A 23,985-nucleotide genomic window follows, 5' to 3' on the forward strand; every position below is an offset into this window, starting at 1 on the left:
CCATGTATATAAGTTGAAAAATAAGCAGAAATATTGTGCTTAAAGATCTATCCATGATGAAAGTAGAGGCATTTACTAATAACATCAGGGTGTGTCTGGTGTGAACATGTTGGGGGAGAGGCACAGGGAGTTTCAAGGTGTTATTAATAGTCTTCTGTTAAGCTGGGTTGTAGTTACTTGAGTGCTCATGTTGTTTTCTAAATATATTATACTCATTAGTTAATGATACTATGCAATTAAAATAATGCTGTAGTAAACATCTTGGTATATCTATCTTTATGCAGATTTTAGTACCATTATAGTGTAGATTCCCAGTGGTATATTGCTAGGTCAAGGGGTATGTGCATTTTAATTTGATAGATCCTGCCTAACTACCCTCCAAAATAATCAAGTCTTAGAGCTCTAGCAGTGCTTAAAATTGTCAAATTCTTAAACCTGCCATCAAATGTAAGATGTCTACTATACAAATGAACTATAAACTAGCAAGTGAGAGAGTAGAAAGATTTGGTTTTAGACAATATGAAATTGCAGAAGGAATATTAATGATCAAATAAAAACAAGGCCATTGTAGGATAAGGTTAAGTACTTAATACAAAATTTTAGGCTAATGCAAGCTGTTGAGAGTGATATTAAAATCACATTTCTTCTCTAGATCAAATATTAACCAGCATTAAGAAAAGGTACTCAAATTTGTTTTTTTGTTTGTTTTTAGTCTGTGATCCTCCAGAGAGATTGATTTACATTGCATATGTGGATTAGTTTGGTAAGCAGGTGTTAAGCAAACATAACAAAGAGTTCATATCTTTTAGTCCATTTAAGTTAAGTATGTGGTAAACCTATACCTATTCTTTTTTGGAGATTCCCACTACCAGCAGACAGCACCAACCAGAAGAGTAGGTGGGTCCAATAAAGGCTGTCTACAGGTGTTAACCAGTTCAGGAAGGGAGTTATTTGGTAGTTTAATATGCTGCTCTGGTCTTGAAAGCCTTTTTGTTTTTTGTTTTGTTTTGTTTTGGGGGTTTTGGGGGGGGTTTTTTGCGGTACGCGGGCCTCTCACTGTTGTGGCCTCTCCCATTGCGGAGCACAGGCTCCGGACACACAGGCTCAGCGGCCATGGCTCACGGGCCTAGCCGCTCCACAGCATGCGGGGTCTTCCCGGACCGGGGCATGAACCCATGTCCCCTGCATCGGCAGGCGGACTCTCAACCACTGCACCACCAGGGAAGCCCAAGCCATTTTTTTTTCAAATAAGTTTATTTGTTGTTATTTTTTGGCTGCGTTGGGTCTTCGTTGCTGCGCGCGGGCTTTCTTTTGTTGTGGTGCACGGGCTTCTCATTGCAGTGGCTTCTCTTGTTGCGGAGCATAGGCTCTAGGCACATGGGCTTCAGTAGTTGTGGCATGTGGGCTCAGTTGTGGCTCGCAGACTCTAGAGGGCAGGCTCAGTAGTTGTGGCACGCGGGCTTAGTTGTTACGTGGCATGTGGGATCTTCCCGGACCAGGGCTTGAACCTGTGTCCCCTGTGTTGGCAGGCGGATTCTTAACCCACTGCATCACCAGGGAAGCCCTGAAAGCCTTTTTATCAAAACCCATTTGGTAAAGAACCCTTAGATATTCCAGGTTCTAGCTTTTGTAAATAATTGAAGCCATGGTTTTCTGGAAGAGAAGATTAGAAAAGATTAATAGATGAAGGAGGAAGGGAGAGCAGAAACTTCTTGGTAATGTGGTAAAACAAAGTAAATCACGTATATAGACACATTTTAAGAAAGGTGATTATAGGGGCTTCCCTGGTGGTGCAGTGGTTAAGAATCCGCCTGCCAATGTAGGGGACGCAGGTTCGAGCCCTGCCCCAGGAAGATCCCACATGCCGCGGAACAACTAAGCCCGTGCGCCACAACTACTGAGCCTGTGTGCTGCAACTACTGAAGCCCGCATGCCTGGAGCTTGTACTCCACAACAAGAGAGGCCACCACAATGAGAAGCCTGCGCACCACAACGAAGAGTGGCCCCTGCTCGCCACAACTAGAGAAAGCCCGTGTGCAGCAACGAAGACCCAATGCAGCCAAAAATAAATAAATAAAATAAATTTATTTTAAAAAAGAAAAAGAAAGGTCATTATAAAGGATTAAATTTTTTGGCTCTTTAGAGACAGTAGGTTGATAAGTCATTAGGGCTTCCTTAACATGTAAGGAGAAGACAGGCAAAGGAGAGCACTAATAACTTTCAGATATTTCTGCCACGGGGTGAGAAAATGTATTTGAGGCTTTATTAATGTTGGTCCTTTTTTTTTAATTGAAGTATAGTTGATTTACAATGTGCCAATCTGCTGTACAGCTAAGTGACTCAGTTATACACATATAGAGATTCTTTTTTTTATATTCTTTTTCATTATGGTTTATCAGAGGATATTGAATATAGTTCCCTGTGCTATAGAGTAGGACCGCATTGTTTATAGTCCTTTTGATTTAATTTCACATATTTTCTTTTTTAGCAATTGGTGCTGAAAATTCAGAAAAAGTAGATGAAAATTCGGACAAAGAGATGGAAGTAGAAGAATCTCCAGAAAAGATTAAAGTACAAACAGCACCTAAAGTAGAAGAAGAACAGGACTTGAAAGTATGTATACTACTTAATGCAACTTGACAAATAAGTATTTTTAAATTGGCGAACCATTTTAAATAGGCCAGCTACTTTCTTTTAGCAAGTAGTAAAAAGTAATGTGTACTATCTCCAAATATAAATCATTTATTTGGTTAGGTGAAAAGGTTATATTTAAGGCTGAAATAAGGAGCTATGAGACTGACTTGATGTAGAGAAATGGTCTAAAAATAAATTCTAAATGCTTAATTACTTATAAGTAAGTCTCCATTGGAAAGCAGTAGCTTATCAAATATAGGCTTCTCTAGTTTGGAAGTACTAAAGAGACTAAAGTCACAAATTTAATTCCTGCATGAACTACTTGTCCTTACACAAAGGCATATTTGTTTCCAATTTCATTTCTGTTGCTAATGTCATGAGAAGAATTGGACCAAGTAAGTATGTGGCTCTTAAAGTGTGATCTGTTGGGAAAACCACTTAGCATATTCTTTTGACTTGAAAGAGTTTGTCCACTCACCAGCTAGTGTACAGCCGTGTAAATGGGACTGGGAGAATTAATTTTGTTCAGTGTGGGGCTAGTATAAGCAATTAGTAATGGATAAATGATGGCTTGGACAATATTGGGGGTTATGTCATTTAGGACCTATTTTCAACTTCCATATCGTATTAGAGTAGATAGCGCGTCAAATTTCTCTTGACCTTGTCTCATTATTTAACACTTTGTTATGTGAATTAGTTTACTGTAAATTAGGGTTTCATCTTGTACATAACTAGTTGCAGTATGTGAGAAAGGCTGTTTATAGGCAGACCCTTTTTTCTAGTATCTTTAACGATAAATGAAAGATTTTACATAATAAAATTTTGCTGACTCTGTTTTTATTTTTCCTTTTTTTTCTTTCCTGCATTACAGTTTCAGATTGGAGAACTGGCAAATACCCTGACAAGTAAATTTGAATTCTTAGGCATTAATAGGCAGTCCATCTCCAACTTTCATGTGCTGCTTTTACAGACTGAGGTAATTTAGCCATTTTTAGTATAAACAGTCAATGTTCGAATGAAATGCTGTGTGTGTGAGGAATAGCCATTTTTAGTATAAACAGTCAATGTTTGAATGAAAGGCTGTGTGTGTGAGGAATCTGTCTTATTTATGTTTCAATCCTAAATTAAAATTTTTAATCTTGATGTATATTTGAACCACCAGCCCAGGAAATAAAACTATGTATTAGCCAAAGCAAAACATAATTATGGAACTAAATACTGAGAGTTTGTGTATGATGAAGATACTTAACCCCCTTGAATTGGCATATGTTCTGTTTTTCTAAGAAATTAAAATTCTGTTCATAGTGATGATGAGACCACATAATGTTGAAAGTACTTTATAAGCGTTAAAGCATTATAGACATTTTTGGCGGGGCGCGGGCGGGAGTGGCACTCAGCTTTTGGGATCTTCGTTCCCCCACCCGGGATCAAACCTGGGCCCACGGCAGTGAAAGTGAGGAGTCCTAACCACTGGGTCACTGGGGAATTCCCTATAGGTCTGTTTAAAAAGAGAAGTTCTGGATCCTATATGTAACCTGTGTACTTTACAATAAATAGGTTAGGATTAGGTAAGGAATTCCTATAGGAAGTTGACTGATTTCCCTGAGAACTAAACCTTTAATTTTGATTAATAACATTACTTAATTGAATGAACTATCTACCCAAAAAATAAAGTTACTGGGGAACCATCTTAATATAGTCCAAAGGGAAAAACAAAACTACTGCTACTCATTTTCACAGATGTTGGAGATTTGGCAGTACTGGGGTCCATTTTTGAGAACTCTGAAGAGCAAACAAGATTTTTGAGGGTGGGATTTCTTTTCCTGTTTGGTCTAGTCTGCTGCCAGAGTATACCTCATGGACCAGAAGACTTAAGTTTCTTTTACCTCTGCCTCCTGACATAATATTAAGTCTTTAACTTACTGCTTTTTTATTTTAGACACGGATTGCAGACTGGCGGGAAGGGGCTCTTAATGGAAACTACCTTAAACGAAAACTTCAGGATGCAGCAGAACAACTAAAACAGTATGAAATAAACGCCACTCCTAAAGGCTGGTCCTGCCACTGGGACAGGTACGCACTCTTCTCCCCTTTTCACCTTTCACCTTTGACATCTCAGACTTGATTTGTGATCACCACCACCTGACGACCTGACAGCCTGTCTGGAGACTGAGAGCAGCTGCATTAGCGGTGCTGGGCAGGCAGAGCACCCCGAGCACTTGCAGAGTTTGGGCCAGCCACACGTTGGAGAAACAAAAAGCAATGTCTAAAGTGTTCCATGTAACGGATTTTTTCCCAAGATTGGACAAAGCTGGTTTTTACTCCAGAGTGTTGTTGCACGGAGTAGGGCGGGCTTGGGGGTTAAGCGCATGCGAGAGCTCTGTGCGCTTTACAGGACCTCTGGAAGCAACTACTCCTGATTAACCTCGGTGAAGTTAAGGAAAGCTTCGTGGCTGAAGATGTGAATGAAGAACAAGATTACTATCTTCTGCCAGCAGGTCAGATGAAAACATTTCTTTTTATATTTGGCTTTTCTTGATTTTTTTTTCGTTATTTGAAATCTTTGCTCTTTTATTTTTCAGCTCCCAGATCCTCTCCCTCTCTTTAGCTTTCACTGTGTTTGGTATCAAGAGTATGAAATGTGAATTCCACGGTTCAAGAGGGGAAGAGTCACCTTTCGCAAACTTCGTTCTCTTCTTTGGAAGGGAAATTAGTGTTCTAGGAGATTGAGTCCCTTTGCTAATGAAACTTGAAACCCTGTTAAGCATTGGCAAAAAAAAAAAAAATAGATGTGAGAGGTGTTTTTCTAAGTCATCTGTTGGAGTGAGAGGGCTCAGGGCTGTATTCACAGAGCTGCTGGCAGTGCAAATAGCTTTGAATTATCCTTGGTTCTCCATCCTCAATTGTCAAAGCTCTTTGTTGCCTTTGTGAATAGCAGTCCATTAAGAAGAGGTTCGTCCCTGTGAGAGCAGACTGCTGTCCTGGGACAGGACCAAATGGAAGTGTCTTTGTAGGAGAATGGGTCTTAAAACATGTGTTTTCTTTCTTGTAATTTAGGGATCATAGACGATATTTCTATGTAAACGAACAGTCGGGCGAGTCTCAGTGGGAGTTCCCAGATGGTGAGGAGGAAGAGGAAGAAAGCCAAGCACAAGAAAGTAGAGACGAGACTCTTCCTAAACAGACCTTGAAAGACAAAACTGGCACTGACTCAAATTCTACAGACTCTTCTGAGAATTCCACAGGTGGGACAGTTTACCCTGTTTTAATTGGAGAGAAATTATTTTAGAGGGGGAAAAAAAAGACTTGTATTAACATGTAAAAGAAAATAATTTAAATAATAATCACATAAATTTCTAACTAAAAAATAATGGCTTGCCCTAAGGAAAAGAAAAAAAAGAATGCAGGGCTTATATTGAAGAAAACTAAGGTAGTGACTAGTTGGAAATAAGCATACTATTGATACCAGACTCTGCTAAAAAATAAGATTATGAGCTGGTATATATGGATTTTAAAAGATTGTCCTGTAGCTATTCTGTCATGCCACAGACGAAGCTGTGGATTTCCAATAATAGGAATTCTAATTAATGCTAAGGCACCAGTTATTTAAATTGTCGATATTTATGTGGAGTAATAGATTTGTTCTGCCTTTCTGTAGAGCACTTAGTCTGCTGATTTTGCAACCTCATTTTTACCCTTAACTAATTTCGTAGGAAGTATGGTTGTTACAAACCAAAATGATCTGAACAAATGCTGTGAAACTAGGACCATACTTGTTTCAGAGAAGAAAAATAATTGATCAATGCAAATCATCAATATTCTAGTATAAAACAATTAAGATGGCTCAATCCAGTTAAAGTACTCTAAGGGAACTTCAGTTTGGTTATATAAATTTTAAAAAGAAAAAAAAAAGGCTTTCATAGTTCTTCATTTACTCTGAGAATCTGAAGAGCCATTGCTTGATTTCCTTATTATGGAAGAAGATACATTGTTTTTTTTCCTCGAAGTCCATCTTTCTTGGAATGACAAAAATAAGTGGCTAATGAAGCATAGTCAAGACTGTGATGAACAAACAGCCTTTCAATCTGAAAAACTGGTAGATGTTTGTTTAAATGATAGCTTGTGAAGGTAAGAGTGTTGTGGAATGATTGCTAAAGCCATAAACCTTTGTGAACTATATTCAATATTTTGTAATAACCTATAATGGAAAAAATCTGAAAAGTATATATATGTATAACTGAATCACTTTGCTGTATGCCTGAAACATCGTAAGTCAACTATACATCAATTTTTTTTAATTAAAAAATAAAGTCACAAACCTTTGAGGATAAAAAGATAGTTTTTTATAAGGTGGGAGTGAAGAGCTGAATTCTTACGTCCTCTGCTTATCAAAAATAATATTTTGTATTCTACTGGCTTCCTAATCCCAGTAGAAAAGTTCTGATTGTGTACCAAATAAAAATGGTCATGTACCAATGATTTTGTTAACTTCTTAAATACCCTAAGAATCATTATCAGGTCACTCAAAATAAGCACCTATGACTGCAGATAATTTTAGAACATAGCAAAAAAGTGGTTTTCTACTTCATATTTCAGAAAAAAATTTTCTTAAGTTACAGGGTGTACCATTTTCATGAAGAGATTTCCTTTACTTTCTCATTCTTTGGGTAGTGAATAGTAGATACGTCTAGCAACTTGGTTTTATTTACTTTTTAATAGTTAGTGAACTGAAGAGGCTTGATGGTGGTTCTGGTTTGGTGATTCCCTTCTTGACCACTGTCTAATGTCCCTCCTTCTATGTTCTAAAGCTGAATATTCTAGAATTGCTAATGCTGAGTGTTGTGTGAACACCTTAGAGTTAAACATTAAGTTACTTTCTCCCTTTGTTAATGACACACAGTTGGTACTGTCTGGTAAAGGAAAAAGCCACTGGTAAACCAGCTTATATTTTTGAGCCTCTTGATTGAGAGCTACTAAAACCACATGGTAAACTTGATCTAAATAAAATCCAAATCTTGTACTAAGGTCTTTGAAATTGAAGAGCAATACCAATCACTATTTTAAGCCTGTAAAGAAAGTTTATAATGCTTGCTTTTTGTCAGCTCAACAGTGGTTAAAATCATCTTTTAAAGAAGAAAAACTATACACTGAGGAGCAAGGAAGTTTCAAAGTTCTGTTCATTTTTAATCCTTGTTCATTGTTCCATGTTTGTGTTTGACATTATATCTCTTAAGATGAGTGATACTTAAAGATACCCAACATGTCTGTTTTGTTGGGCTTTTGTCAGGTTAAGTTAAGCTGCTTTTCCAAAAAGTCTGTGGAATTATTATTTGTATAATAATTTCTTGATACAAACTGATAAACTGGCCTCTTGCCTCAAAATACTAAGCAATAATACTTTTGGGGGGAATATAGGAAAATAATAAAGGAAGCCTACCTTTATAAGAAAGAAAGCCTGATTTTCTATTTTATAGAAATAAGGATTCATAGAAAAAATAGGTTCTTGGAGAATTCAACATTTGTATCCTCACAGTATTCTGTTTTTAAGCTTGATACTTTAAAAAATTTATTAGCACATAATAAAAGCTATGTATATACCATTTTAATCTCTCCTTGGACTTCAGACTTAATGTTCTCTTAAATGGCAAAATACCTCAACTGGGTTAAATTTAGAAATGAAGAGAAGCAGTATGTAATATGACATCCATGGATATTCAAACTAGGATTTCTCGAAATTCTTTGTATTTTTTAAGCTAAAGGAGATAATTATCAGTGTTACGATGCAGCTTTTATGTTTTGAGTAAACTTAGTTTAGGATTCAAATATTAACTCTAAAAGTGCTCCTTGTATGATCTAAATTTATCAAGTCTAGTTTGTTTCCTTTTTACAGAAAGCTCAATTATTTCTGATTAACTTTGTTGAAGGTTGTAAACCACATTATTAATCTTGAACCTACTGTGTTTTCTTGATTTCCTCTGCATAGCAGCTTCTCACCGTCGTAAACATACCAGTATTGCATTATGTTTCTAGATGAGAAACCTACCAATATATAAATCTGACAAATTTGTTTACCTACCATATATTATGGTTGGTTTAGTAAAAGGAAGTTTAATAAGTTATTAATCCTCAACGTTTACTTCCTTAGTTCTAATGTAATCTTGATGTACTATTATGTAATCTAGTAGACTTCCTGCCCATACCCAAACTATCTACGAGTTAGTGTAGAAATTCATAAAGGTTAATGAGACACTTGAAGTCTTTCAGCTGGAAAACTGCATTCTTGTTTTCTGGTGAATTTTTTTCAGTTCCCTTTTCCTTGGTAGTAAGCAGTTTCTCATAATAATTAGAGTAACCGTGTGAATTATGTTCTTAAAGTCTCTTACATAATGTATCATCTACCTGTTCCATAAAAAAGTGAAGCTATTCTAAAAGCCAAATGGTTCATGGCTGCTTTGGTTTTACATTGTTGAGTGCCAGTGTGGTGTATTTTGAGCAAAGTACGGTAAAAGGCCTTATCCTTGTTCTAGAGCCTTTTATAATAGAGTCGTTATTTAATCTACTGCTTTGACCATGGAATTTGACAGGTGACGACATCTGGATCTCTACTCCATGAGAAGTGAAATTTGAGATTTCTAAAGCTCTTAGACTCCTGATATTTCACCAGGACATCTTGTTAAAATAGCACTAGGGGAGTTCCCTGGTGGCCTAGTGGTTAGGATTCTGGGCTTTCACTGCTGTGACCCAGGTTTAGTTCCTGGTGGAGGAACTGAGATCCCACAAGCAAGACGCACAGCTCGGCCAAAAAAAAAAAAAAAAAAAAATAGCACTAGACTAGGGGTCAGACTTGGCCACTAAGAGCTATATGATCTTGGGCAAGTCATTTCCCTCCTGGGTTTCATTACCTTTAAAATGAGAGGGGTAAACTAGACGATTTCTCATGTCTCTTCTACTCCTAAATTCTATGATTTTAGGGAGAAAACCCCCTTCAGCATTCCTGGGATATATATCTAATAGTCCCAAATATTGTGAAACTTCCCTATTGACGATAAAGAGGGATGGGGAAGGCTGCAAGTAAGTATATCTTCCTATTTTCTCTAATCTTTAAAGCTTTTCCCAGCAGAGAAAGGGCAGTAATTAACTATGACTTTTGCAAATTTTGAGAAAAGCTAACCCTGCAGCTCCTCAGCTGTAATTTCTTAACTTCAGCAGCCATTTCAAATCCTCCATATCTTCCAACACCTCTTCTCTGTGTTATATTTATCATTATCATTTACCTTGAAGATTCGTGCTTCCTGATTTCCCTTTTCTCGTCACAGGAATAAAAAATTACCCTCCCTGATTTGTTGCTGTGATTTAGCAAATGAGTAATTCACACAAAGATGTGAAGGAGTGATAGGATTGACAATATCACCTTGCAAATGGATTTTTGAAACTTAGTAACCCAAATAAATTGAAATGGGTAGAGTTTGTGTGAGTGTTTGGAATGTGTACATCTCTGGGTCATCCTTAATTACTTATCTAGCTCACTGAAAGATACAGTACATGGAATCAGTATTGCAGATGCACATCATTCACTCACTCTTTCACTTTTGAAATAAAGAAGACCCCAGAATGTTGCCTTCTAATTGTGTATCTTTGCAATAAAGAACTTCAGGTTCAGATGTCTGATTTCTCATTGAGTTGATGTGATGTGCTTCATTTACTCAGCCATAAATCTGTACCCAGAAAACAAGACTAGTATAACAGCTGGGGCGAGTGCTAACAGTAAATTCTATAAATTTATCTTTTCATGGAAGTCATTTTTGAACTGAGTTTAATATTTCAGTGACATCAGTGTAGAATAGATGTGTGTGGGACAGATTTTGTCCCTACAACCAGTTGAACATTTCTGTCTTCATGGAGTTTTAGTCTTGCTTTTTCCCTGACTCCTATTTGTTTTCATAGGTTCTCTTTGTAAAGAGTCCTTTTCTGGCCAAGTTTCTTCTTCATCACTCATGCCACTTACTCCATTCTGGACCCTTCTTCAGTCAAATGTTCCTGTGCTTCAACCTCCATTACCTTTGGAAATGCCACCGCCTCCACCTCCACCTCCAGAATCTCCTCCTCCCCCTCCCCCTCCTCCTCCTCCTCCTGCAGAAGATGGTGAGATCCAGGAGGTCGAGATGGAGGATGAAGGAAGTGAGGAGCCTCCTGCTCCAGGAACGGAGGAGGATACTCCATTGAAACCTTCGGCACAAACCACAGTTGTAACTAGCCAGGTGAGAAATGCCATCTGGCATTCTGAAAAGTTTTGGGGGACCGGGGCATGATTGACACGTTTTATTTTATTTTATTTTTATTTATTTATTTATTTTGGGCTGCGTTGGGTCTTCATTGCTGCATGCGGGCTTTCTCTAGTTGTGGCGAACGGGGGCTACTCCTCGTTGCGGTGCGCGGGCTTCTCATTGCGGTGGCTTCTCTTGTTGAAGAGCACGGGCTCTAGGTGCGTGGGCTCAGTAGTTGTGGCATGTGGGCCCTAGAGCACATGGGCTTCAGTAGTTGCAGCATGCAGGCTTCAGTAGTTGTGGCTTGCAGGCCCAGTAGCTGTGGCTTGCGGGCTCTAGAGCGCAGGCTAAGTAGTTGTGGTTCACAGGCTTACTTGCTCCTCAGCATGTGGGATCTTCCCGGACTGGGGATTGAACCCGTTGTCCCCTGCATTGGCAGGCTGATTCTTAACCACTGCACCACCAAGGAAGTCCTTACATGTTTTATTTTAGAAGAGGATACTTAACCAGGGGCTACAGCCACTGACTAGAATCTCTGTTTCAGAGTTCAGCTGACTGTACCATCTCTAGTTCTCCTTCCACTAAAGCAATAAAGAGAAAAGCTACAGAAATTAGTACTGCAGCAGTTCAGAGGTCAGCTACCATTGGTAGTTCTCCAGTCCTCTACAGCCAACCAGCTGTAGCTACAGGTAAGCATTGTGATTAAAATGTATTTTCATCAGTGCATTATCTTTGTTTCCAGAATTCCATATCATAAATTAATGTTAAAGGCTTTTCATTGCAAAGACTGTTTATGTGCATTTCGTTCAGTTACTGAAAACCACTGTTAACATTGGCATATATCCTTCCAGATTGTTTTCTGAGCATTTACACAACATCAGTGATCTTGATGTTTAAGTACCTTAATGCTAAAATATTCAGAACGCCAGAAAATGTGACTGGGTTTTTTGTTTATTTTGGGGTTTTTTTTGTGTGTTTCTTGGCAGGGGGGTATATTAGAGAATCACTTTGTAGGTGATCTAACTCCCAGTTTCCTTTTCCTCCTCCTTGTTTTTGGCTTTGTCACAATGTCCTTTTTTTTTTTAAGATGTTGGGGGTAGGAGTTTGTTTATTTATTTATTTATGCTGTGCTGGGTCTTCGTTTCTGGGCTTTCTCTAGTTGTGGCAAGCGGGGGCCACTCTTCATCGTGGTGCGTGGGCCTCTCACTGTCGCACCCTCTCTTGTTGCGGAGCACAGGCTCCAGACGGAGCGGGCCTAGTTGCTCCGCGGCATGAGGGATCCTCCCAGACCAGGGCTCGAACCCGTGTCCCCTGCATTAGCAGGCAGATCCTCAACCACTGCGCCACCAGTAAGCCCCACAAAGTCCTTTTTATAGTTTTATTTTATGTTTTCTGTTCTAGGTCACCAGGCAACAGGGATTGGACACCAAGCACTATCAGTTAGCCATCCAGCAACAGGAATGGGTCATCAGGCCAGAGGAATGAACCTACAGTCCAATTACTTAGGATTGGCATCAGCTCCTGCAATTATGAGCTATGCTGAGTGTTCCGTCCCAGTGGCAGTGACTGCTCCCACACTGCAGCCAGTCCAGGCCCGCAGCGCTGTGCCTGCCACCGCCATTATGGAACCGCCGCCGCCGCCACCGCCGCCGCCGCCTCCTCCTCCGCCGCCACCACCACCGCCGGCTCCCAAAGTGCCAGCACCTGAGAAGACAAAAAAAGGAAAGAAAGATAAGGTAGAGTAAACCTCTCTTTAAAGTTTAGTTTAAAATTTTTGTTTTATTGAGGTGATAGTTAAAGTATAAATTCAGTAGCACTTAGGATATTCACACTGTGGGGTAACCACCACCTCTCTCTGGTTACATAACATTTTCATAACTCCAGAAGAGAACCCTGTACCCATTAAGCAGTCACACCTCGTTACCCCTTCCCCTAGTCCCTGGGAACTACCAGTTAGCTTTCTGTCTCCACCAGTTTACCTACTCTGGAATTGTGCATTTGTGAATTTGTGTGTCTGACTTGCTTCACGTAGCACAGTGCTTTGGGGGTTCATCCATGTTGTAGCTTGTATCAGTACTTTGTTCTTTTTATGGCTGTATGATATTCCATTGTGTGTATATACCACAGTTTGTTTATCCACTCATTCACTGATGGACATTTGGATTGTTTTATACTTCTTGGCTATTATGAACAGTATCTATGTAAACATGCATATGAGCACATGCATATTGAGTACTTACTTTCATTTCTTTTGTGTATATATATATTTAAGAGTGGAATTGCTGTATCATATGGTAATTCTGTGTGTAACTTTATGAGGAACCTTTTTTTCCACAGTGACTGAACCATTTTACATTATCATCAGCAACATACAAGGGTACTAATATCTTCAACTGTTCACCAACACTGGTTACATTCCACTTTCTAAAAAAATTATTATGTCAGTCCTGGCAGGTATGAAGTGGTATGTCATTGTGGGCTGTTTTTTTGTTTGTTTTTTTATTTGGCTGTGCCAGGTCTTCATTGAGGCATGCAGGATTTTCATTGCCGCATGCAGGCTCCTTTAGTTACGGCATGCGGGATCTAGTTCCCTGGGATCGAACCCCATGCCCCCTGCATTGGGAGCACAGTCTTAACCACTGACCACCAGGGAAGTCCCTCATGGTTTTGATTTCTGTTTCTCTAGTGACTTATTATGTTGAGCATCTTTTCATTTGCTTTTTGGCCATTTGTTTATCTTTTTTGGAGAAATGTCTGCTCAAGTCCTTTGACTCTCCAGTATTTTTTATTTGGGTTGTTTGTCTTTTTGTTATTGAATTGTAAGAGTTCCATATATATTCTAAATACAAGTCCCTTATACATAATTTGAGAATAGTTTCTCCCATCCTGTGTGTTGTCTTTTCACACTGATAGTGTCCTTTAGTACACTAAAGTTTTTAATTTTGATAAAGCCTAACTTACTTTCATTTTTTAAAATTTACTTATTTATTTTATAATTTATTTTTGGCTGCATTGGGTCTTTGTTGCGCAGGGGCTTTCTCTAGTTGTGGCGAGTGGGGGCTACTCTTCGTTGCGGTGCACAGGCTTCTCATTGTGGTGGCTTCTCTTGTTGCGGAGCACGGGCTCTCGGTGTACGGGCTTCAGTAGTTGTGACTCTCAAGCTCTAGAGTGCAGGCTCAGTAGTTGTGGTGCATGGGATTAGTTGCTCCATGGTATGTGGGATCTTCCCGGACCAGGGCTGGAACCCCTGTCCCCTGCATTGGCAGGCGGATTCTTAACCACTGCTCCACTAGGGAAGTCCTGCTTTCATTTTTGTTGTGCTTTTCATCATATCTAAGAATTCATTGCCAAATCCAAGGTCATGAAAATTTACCCCTATGTTTTCTTTTGAGTTTTGTAGTTTTAGCACTGGTTGTTGGTCCATTCAGTTAAAACTTTTTTTTTTTTTTTACATCTTTATTGGAGTATAATTGCTTTACAATGTTGTGTTAGTTTCTCCTGTTTAACAAAGTGCTATACATATACATATATCCCCATATCCCCTCCCTCTTGCGTCTCCCTCCCACCCTCCTTATCCCGCCCCTCTAGGTGGTTGCAAAGCACCGAGCTAATCTCCCTGTGCTACCCAGCTACTTCCCAGTAGCTAGCTATTTTACATTTGGTGGTGTATATACGTCAGTGCTATTCTCTTATGTCATCCCAGCTTACCCTTCCCCCTCCCCGTGTTCTCAAGTCCATTCTCTACATCTGTGTCTTTATTCCTCTCCTCCCCTTAGGTTCATCAGAACCCTTTTTTTTTTAGATTCCATATTACATGTGTTAGCATATGGTATTTGTTTTTCTCTTTCTGATTTACTTCACTCTGTATGACAGACTCTAGGTCCATCCACCTCACTACAAATAACTCAATTTAGTTTTTTATGGCTGAGTAATATTCCATTGTATATATGTACCACATCTTCTTTATCCATTCATCTGTCGATGGACACTTACGTTGCTTCCATGTCCTGGCTATTGTAAATAGTGCTGCACTGCACATTGTGGTACATGACTCTTTTTGAATTACGGTTTTCTCAGGGTATATGCCCAGTAGTGGGATTGCTGGGTCATATGGTAGTTCTATTTTTAGTTTTTTAAGGAACCTCCATACTGTTCTCCATAGTGGCTGTATCCATTTACATTCCCAGCAACAGTGGAGGAGGGTTCCCTTTTCTCCACACCATCTCCAGCATTTATTGTTTGTAGATTTTTTAATGATGGCCATTCTGACCAGTGTGAGGTGATAACCTCATTGTAGTTTTGCTTTGCATTTCTCTAATGATTAGTGATGTTGAGCATCTTTTCATGTCTTTGTTGGCAATCTGTATATCTTCTTTGGAGAAATGTCTATTTAGGTCTTCTGCCCATTTTTGGATTGGGTTGTTTGTTTTTTTGATATTGAGCTGCATGAGCTGCTTTTATATTTCGGAGATTAATCCTCTGTCAGTTGCTTCGTTTGCAAATAATTTCTCCCATTCTGAGGGATGTCTTTTTGTCTTATGGTTTCCTTTGCTGTGCAAACGCTTTCAAGTTTCATTAGGTTCCATTTGTTTATTTTTGTTTCCATTTCTCTGTGAGGTGGGTCAGAAAGGATCTTGGCTGTGATTTATGTCATAGAGTGTTCTACCTGTGTTTTCCTTCAAGAGTTTTACAGTGTCTGGCCTTACATTTAGGTCTTTAATCCATTTTGAGTTTATTTTTGTGTATGGTATTAGAAGTGTTCTAATTTCATTCTTTTACATGTAGCTGTCCAGTTTTCCCAGCACCACTTATTGAAGAGCCTGTCTTTTCTCTACTGTATATTCTTGCCTCCTTTGTCAAATATAAGGTGACCATATGTGCATGGCTTTATCCCTAGGCTTTCTATCCTGTTCCATTGATCACTATTTCTGTTTTTGTGCCGGTACCATACTATCTTGGTTACTGTAGCTTTGTAGTATAGTCTGAAGTCCGGGAGCCTGATTCCTCCAACTCTGTTTTTCTTTCTCAAGATTGCTTTGGCTCTTCAGGGTCTTTTGTGTTTCCATACAAATTGTGAAATTTTTTGTTCTAGTTCTGTGAAAAATGCCATTGGTAGTTTGATAGGGATTGTACTGAATCTGTAGATTGCTTTGGGTAGTATAGTCATTTTCACAATGTTGATTCTTCCAATCCAAGAACATGCATGGTATAGCTCTCCATCTGTTTGTATCATCTTTAAGTTGTTTCTTCAGTGTCTCATAGTTTTCTGCATACAGGTCTTTGTCTCCTTTGGTAGGTTTATTTCTTGGTGTCTTATTCTTTTCGTTGCAGTGGTAAATGGGAGTGTTTTCTTAATTTCACTTTCAGACATTTCATCATTAGTGTATAAGAATGCAAGAGACATCTGTGTATTAATTTTATATCCTGCTACTCTACCAAATTCATTGATTAGCTCTAGTAGTTTTCTGGTAACATCTTTAGGATTCTCTAGGTATAGTATCGTGTCATCTGCAAACAGTGACAGTATTTTCAGTTAATTTTTGTATGGTGTCAAGTAGAGATCCTATTTCACTCTCTTGAGTGTGATACCCTGTTGTCCCAGCACCATTTGTTGAAGAGACCATTCTTTCCCCCATTGAATGGTAGACCTTATCTAAAATCAGTTCACCATAAACATATGGGTTTATTCCATTGTTCTATATGCTAGCACCACATTGTTTTGATTACTATAACTTTGTGGTATGTTTTGAATTGGAGAAGTGTGAGTTCTCTGACTTAGGGCTTCTTTTTCAATATTGGCTCTTCAGGCCCCCTTGTAATTTCATGTGAATTTAAAGGTCAGCTTTTCCATTTCTACATAAAAGGCCAGTGGAATTTTGATAGGGATTGCATTTAACCTGTAGATTGCTTGGGTCTTATTACCTTTTTAACAATATTGAATCTTTCAGCCTGTGAGCACAGGATTCCTTTCCATTTATTTAGGTCTTTAATTTCTTTCAGCATTGTTTTATAATTTTCAGTGTACAACTCTTTCATCTCCTTAGCTAAATTTATTCTCAGGTATTTTATTCTTTTGTGTGCTATTTTAAGTGGTATGATTTTACCCTTTTATCCTTATGTAATGTCCTTCTTTATCTCTTTTAACAGTTTTTTATTTAATTTCTGTTTTGTCTTGTAGTAATCCACTTACCCCTTTCGGTTACAATTTTCATGGAATGTGTTTTTCTGTCCTTTCACTTTAAACTTGTGTATGTCCTTAGATGTAAAATGAATTTCTTATAGACGTGATCAGTTTCAATTGCATTATGTGTTTTTAATCCATTCTGCCAGTATTGTAACCAAAGAAAGTGGGGGTCCCAGCTGCTCACCACTCAGAACCCAATAAAGAGGCAAGGTTGGCGGAAAGGGAAGTTTGCTTTATTTTCGATGCTGGCAACCCAGGGTGGGGAGGACCTCCTGTCCAGAGACCGACTCCCCCCACTTACAGTCAGTGGACAAGAGCTTTTCATAGGTGAAAGGAGTGGGCTACAGGCAGAAACAGCACTGTCAGCTCTAACAGTCCATCTTGAAATTGGTCATGCGGTGGCCTGATCAGCATCATCGTGATTGTTTTAAGTACAATTAATCTACAGTTCCAGGATCAGTTTGTTCCCATTTCCTTGAGACCAGTTCTCGGAATTGTGGCAGCTTATGTCATGGCTACGGTCTGGTCATCATGTAGTTAACTTCTTCCACCTGGTGGGGGTTTCAGTATCTATAAGACGGCTCACAGGATGTGGCTCAGAATATTATCTATAGCCCTTGAGAAGGAATTAAAGGTCCTTAACTATGCTTAATGACTAAACAATTATTACTTGGTCTCATTTGACTGTTTTCCTTTGTTTCTGCATTTTCTCATTTCTCCAATGAAACTTTTTTTTTTTTTTTTGGCTGCGCTGCGCGGCATTTGGAATCTTAGTTCCCCAACAAGGGATTGAACCTGCAGCCCCTGCAGTGGAAGCATGGAGTCTTAACCACTGGACCGCTAGGGAGGTCCCTAATTAAACTTATTCTTTGGCTGAAGTTTTTTCACAGACAAAAGGTAGGCCAAGGAAATGACAGGAAGGGACCATAGGGTCCTGCTCCATTGCAGTATGTGTTTTTTAGATTATAGAGTTTAATCCGTTTACATTAGTAAATTAATAATTTACTATAGTAATTACTGATAAGGAAGGATTTGGTATTCCTTTTGGTTGTTTTCTCTATGTCTTATTAGCTTTTTTGTCTCTCATTTCCTCTCTTACTGCCTTCCTTTATGTTTAGTTGATTTTTTTCAGTGACACATTTTGATTTCTTTTTCATTTCCTTTTGTGTATATTCTATATTTATTTTCTTTGTGGTTATTGTAGGAATTACATATAATATATTTTAAATTGATACAGTCATTTGCAGACAAAAACTCCTATACAGACGCACCTCCACTCTGTTATATTATTGGTGTTACAGATTATATCTTTATATACTGTGTACCCATTAATGTAGACTTACAATTATTTTTTATGCTTTTGTCTTTTAAAATCTGTAGAATAAAAATTATGAACCAGTATCACAATAATACTGGTTTTTCTGTTTGTCCTTGTTTTTACCTTTACCAGAGAACTTTATATTTTTGTATGACAAGTTACTATCTAGCATCTTTTCATTTCAGCTTGAAAGACATGCTTTAGCATTTCTCATAAGGCACATCTAGTGGTAATGAATTTTCTCAGCTTTTGTTTATCTAGGAATATCTTAGTCTTTGTCCCTCGTTTTTTTTTTTTTTTTTTTTTTTTTTTTTTTTTTTTACATTTATTTATTTATATTTTGGGCTGCATTGGGTCTTCGTTGCTGTACGCGGGATTTCTCTAGTTGCAGCGAGTGGGCGTTACTCTTTATTGCGGTGTGTGGGCTCTAGGCACACGGGCTTCAGTAGTTGTGGCTCGCAGGCTCAGTAGTTGTGGCATACGGGCTTAGTTGCTCCACAGCACGTGGGATCTTCCCGGTCCAGGGCTCGAACCTGTGTCCCCTGCATTGGCAAGCAGATTCTTAATCACTGCGCCACCAGGGAAGCCCCATTATTTCTTAAATAAGATCTTTGCCCTTTTCTCCTCCTGAGATTCCCATAATGCATATATTGGTCCATTTCATGATGTCGTATAAGTCACTTGGACTCTGTTCACTTTGCTTCATTCTTTTCCTTTTTGCTCTTCAGACTCAATAACTTTGAATGACCTATCATCAATTTTGCTGATCTTTTTTTATGCCTATTGGAGTCTGTTGAAATAATGAATTTTCAATTCAGTTGATGTATTTTTCAGCTCCAGAATATTTCTTTGGTTCTTTTTAATAATAATAGCTGTCTCTTTGTTGATAGTCTCATTTTGTTCACGTCATTTTCCCGATTTCCTTTCATTCTTTGTGTTTTCCTTTAGTTCTTTGAGCACATTTAAGACAGTTGTTTTAAAGTCTTTGTCTAGTAAATCTGAAACCTTTCTTTCTTTCTTTCTTCCTTTCCTTTCTTTTCTTTCTTCTGCGCTGGATCTTAGTCGTGGCATGTGGGATCTTTTAGTTGCGGCCTGCAAACTCTTAGTTGCAGCATGCATGTGGGATCTGGTTCCCCATCCAGGGATCGAACCTGGGCCCCCTGCATTGGGAGTGTGGAGTCTTACCTACTGGACCACCGGGGAAGTCCCAGCATGTGTTTGTATGCTTTGTGATCTTTGGTTGAAAACTGCACATTAGAGAAAATAACAAACTCTCCCAGTCTTTGCACACTGACTGTGTATGGAGGAAAACCTTCATTAATGAGTCCAACATGAAAGTGCAACATTTTTTCAGGCCTTTTCTGGGCATATGTGTTCCCTGGACATGTGTTTTTTTTTTTGTTTTCCTTTCCCCTTGTGTATTTACTTTCAGTTTCCCTAAGAGAGTCACACCTGCTTCTTCTGTGAGCCTTATATGTCCTGTTGTATTCCTCTGCCCATAATCTTTTGCCCCCATCTGTCCACATGACTTCTGTCCCACTGTGGTTTTCACATGCCGCAGCTCCTGCTACTGCCTTTCACGGTTTCCAACCTGAGACCCAAAATATGCCACCATTCCTGGTTGACCTCCAAGTTAAGACAGTATTGAAACCAGTCCCTAAGGCCACAGATAGTCTAGAACATATCAGCCATTCCAGTTATTTCCTTCCACCTGGAGAGGGAGAACTGAGAATTGGGCCATTTCATCCCAACTACATTGGGGAGGGTGTGGAACAAGGGCAAGCAAACATGCCACAAAATTTCCTGTTTTTATTGTGGGCTTTTCTTGATTGGGTGTTCCCTTGGTTGCTCAAGATCTTTGACTGGTTTCCAGAGTTCCCACAAAGCCATTTTAGTCAGTCTCTATTTGTTTATATAATATTTCCATGGGGAAACAAGGGCTTGGAGCTTCATAATCTGCCATCTTTCTGACATCATCCTCATGAACACTTTGAATGCCCTAAATTACCTAAAGAAACTTTCTCATCAGCTTTTCCCCTCCCAGTGAAGTGTTATAAAAAATCAACAGTGACAGGATAATGTCTTGAATTAGATTCTTGTCAGACAACTTACTCTACCACATACAGTTCTGAGCCAACATACTGTTGACCACCTACATGTCTTTACTTTGTTTACCAGTTCCACTACTGTTCATTCTTTTATAATTAGATTGTTAGAATGATCAGTGCTCAGGAATCATTTCTCTTACGAAGCCTTCCTTGGCGCCCTTCCTCCAGTCTTCCAAGAGAGATAATTACTTTGACCTCCATTCGTTCATCAAGTAATTTTTTAGCCAATCATGCTTTTATAGTCATATAAATAATAGTTTTGAAAATCCAGTATTCTACATTAATATGTCATTTTTATGTACCTGTTATCTGAAAACAATGATCCATCTCTTTAGTGTTACAGGCCATTTTTTAAAGAATATAAGAGGGCGGGGGTGTGCCGTGGGATGAATTGGGAGATTGGGACTGACATATATACACTGATATGTATAAAATAGGTAACTAATAAGAACCTGCTGTATAGCACAGGGAACTCCACTTCCCTGTACAGTGGAAACTAACACATTGTAAAAAACTATACCCCAATTTAAGTGTAAAAAAAAAGAATATAAGATATATACTCAATACCTCTCATGTTCAAGAATATTTAAGACCAATATATATTTTCAGTCTTTTTGCTGAAGAGTTTTGTGTGCAGTTTACTAGAAAATAAACTAGAAAAAAAGGAATTCTAGCCATTTAATCTTTATTCCTCTGGCTGCAGTGTACCCATATTAAAAACATGTTCAAACAGCCAGTGCAACACAGGATCCATGGTTTTGAATGTGATAGGCAGTACATAACTTCTGAAACATAAAGTACTTTCCCATGACAAATAGGAATGAAATGCCCTACAAATTTACAAAATCCTATGGAAGTCAGAATGAAAGCACAATGACTCTACCTAGATCTATGTTTTTTAATCATACTTGGAGATGTTCGGCGAGAGGTTATGCCCCAGTGAGCCCTCTATGCACAGGTGACCGTTACTTTTTACTTTTTTTTTACTTTGTTACTTTTACTCAGTTGGTTCCATGCTAACCCAGATGAGCTATGTTGGAGCTTGTTGGAAGGGTGTATATGCAGTGGGTCAGGTTGTACCACAGGTGAAATGACAGAATGGAATGTGGGAAGGTGTGTGGAGCAGAAGGTTTAAGCATTATAGATGGGCATTTCCCCAGAAGGTGAAAAACTGTCAGTTACAGTCAAAATAGGGTATTGAGCAGGGAGCCAAGTAATTTTAAAAGACTGAAAATATTAAGCTTATTTTCTCAACTCTTTTGGGGACTTAATCAAGAAATGTGTTTCTCTTTAAGTGCAGGCCGGAAAAAAAGCTTGGGTCCCTATACCCGATCCTCACAGGAGCACAGCACTCAGTCACACCTATCACTTGAGTGCCTGCTTGTCACGTTTAGAGTGTAACCTGGCCAAGTCTTCAAAACCGCAGGGATAAAAAGTGGTTCTTATCAATGCCTAATACAGTGTTTCTCTAAATTCAAAGAACTAATCACAAATATCAGCAGGTATGTTTTGAATACATACTGTGTCAGGCATTCTCTCTAGGAGCTTTGTATTCAGTAGCTAACCAACAAAATCTCTGCTTTTGTAGAGCCTTTCTGGTGGACTTGGAGAGGGTACGGGGGGACTGGGTTGCAGAAACAGATAAGCAAATATATGTTCAGTGTTTAAAAATGCAATGAAAAAAAATGTAAGAGGACAGAAAGTGACCTTTGGGAGGTGGTACTGTTTCATATAGATAGGGTGGTCAGGGATGGCATCTTTGCTAAAGAGTGCCATTGATCAGAACTCTGAAGGTAGTGATAGAGCAAGCCATGTTGGATATGTAATAAATATCACAAGCTTTTTTTACTGTGAGATTATGTTTATTATAGGCAATTTAGCAAATGAAGTTAAGCTGATAGAAAAATTTATTATTGTATCTCCTCTTAGAACTAATCTCATCATTAATGTTTTGATATACCTCTTTGCTTTTTTCATATTTAATAGTTGCCTTTGACTCTGTTGGCTCTTTCCAGCAAAGCTGGTCATTTGTTTCTCAGCACTGTGTTTCACTTGATGTGAACACTGCATCCATTTAAAATTGTAAAAAGGTACACTGTGATTCTTTTTTCCTTTTTCTTAAAAAACTATTTATTTATTTTGCCTGCGCCGTGTCTTAGTTGTTGCTCACAGGATCTTTAGTTGCGGCATGCACACTCTTAGTTTCGGCGTGCATGCAGGATTTAGATCCCCGACCAGGGATCAAACCCAGGCCCCCTGCATTGGGAGCATGGGGTCTTACCCACTGGACCACCAGGGAAGTCCCGGGTACACCGTAATTCTGAGAAAATGAGACAAGGGCAAGAGTTTTGAATTTCATAGAATAAGGCTAAAGGAAATGTTTCTGACCTGATATCATAAAACACCACATTTACACTTTTTAGATTTTTAACCAAGCTTTAAGTTTATAGTTGGTAGAAATTTCTGGCAAGAACTTAGAATGGTATTTATTTTTGGTGTTTCTTTTCCTTTAATTTTGAAGTTCACTTATTCCTTAGAACTAAGGAAAAGATCCTGATCTCATGTGAAGGACTCATTCCCTCGTTTTATGTATTTATATTCCTTTGTTACAGGCAAAGAAGAGTAAAACCAAAATGCCATCTCTGGTAAAGAAGTGGCAGAGTATCCAGCGTGAGTTAGATGAAGAGGAGAACTCTAGTTCCAGTGAAGAGGACCGAGAATCAACCGCACAGAAGCGAATTGAGGAGTGGAAACAGCAGCAGCTGGTCAGGTAAAAGAAAGAACCATAAATGGGGCGGATAGTGGTGGTTGTAGCTGTGGTTTTAGAGCCATCACGTTCTTAAAATCATAGCCCTTAATTTGATTCCTTTACAGACTTACCTAAGTAGTTTTTAGTTCATAGAAATGTTTATTTCCCTATAAAAATTATAGTCTAGCCTTTTTCAAAATCAGAAACATCAAATTGTAATACTTCCCACTGATTGTTCCTCTTAGGCAAAGAGCTATCTTAACCCTGAGCATATGGGGAAAAATAGTCATCCCCATTTACCATGTAGCTCCAAGAGACCCTTTTATGTGAAATGAGCAACTTTCTTTGAATGCAACTAATTGCTCAGTTGTCATGCATAACTTGGAACATACTCCTCTCATAAATGGTGCCGGATTTCAAGTTCATCTCTGATAGGTTCTAGCTTATCATTACTTCTGGTTCTTGCACTTGCAACCTCCATAAATGCAGTACTTATGAAAATATTAGGGGGAGTTCCCTGGCGGTCCAGTGGTTAGGGCTCTGCGCTTTCACTGCTGAGGGCCCGGGTTCAGTCCCTGGTCGGGGAAAGATCCTGCACGGCGTGGCCAAAAAAAAAAATGGGAGAGGATAGCCATCTTTGCTTCATAATTCAAAACATTTTCATTCTTAGATCCATAAACACTAATTGGAATAGTCATTCCAGTGAATTTTTTTGTTCCTAAAATATC

General features: G+C 38.7%; 1 protein-coding gene across 1 annotated transcript in view; it reads left to right on the forward strand.

The window, feature by feature from the left end:
• FNBP4 (formin binding protein 4) overlaps positions 1-23,985 on the forward strand; it is a 39,619-nt gene that overhangs the window by 12,849 nt on the left and 2,785 nt on the right. Inside the window, exons 9-16 of the mRNA XM_060103530.1 lie at positions 2,489-2,613; positions 3,506-3,610; positions 4,574-4,707; positions 5,692-5,879; positions 10,579-10,892; positions 11,443-11,587; positions 12,300-12,634; positions 23,121-23,278. Of these exons, the coding sequence (XP_059959513.1) occupies positions 2,489-2,613; positions 3,506-3,610; positions 4,574-4,707; positions 5,692-5,879; positions 10,579-10,892; positions 11,443-11,587; positions 12,300-12,634; positions 23,121-23,278 (1,504 nt within the window). The remainder of the gene's footprint in view (positions 1-2,488; positions 2,614-3,505; positions 3,611-4,573; positions 4,708-5,691; positions 5,880-10,578; positions 10,893-11,442; positions 11,588-12,299; positions 12,635-23,120; positions 23,279-23,985) is intronic.

This window comes from Mesoplodon densirostris, chromosome 7 (assembly GCF_025265405.1).
Source record: "Mesoplodon densirostris isolate mMesDen1 chromosome 7, mMesDen1 primary haplotype, whole genome shotgun sequence".
Taxonomy (NCBI): domain Eukaryota; kingdom Metazoa; phylum Chordata; class Mammalia; order Artiodactyla; family Ziphiidae; genus Mesoplodon; species Mesoplodon densirostris.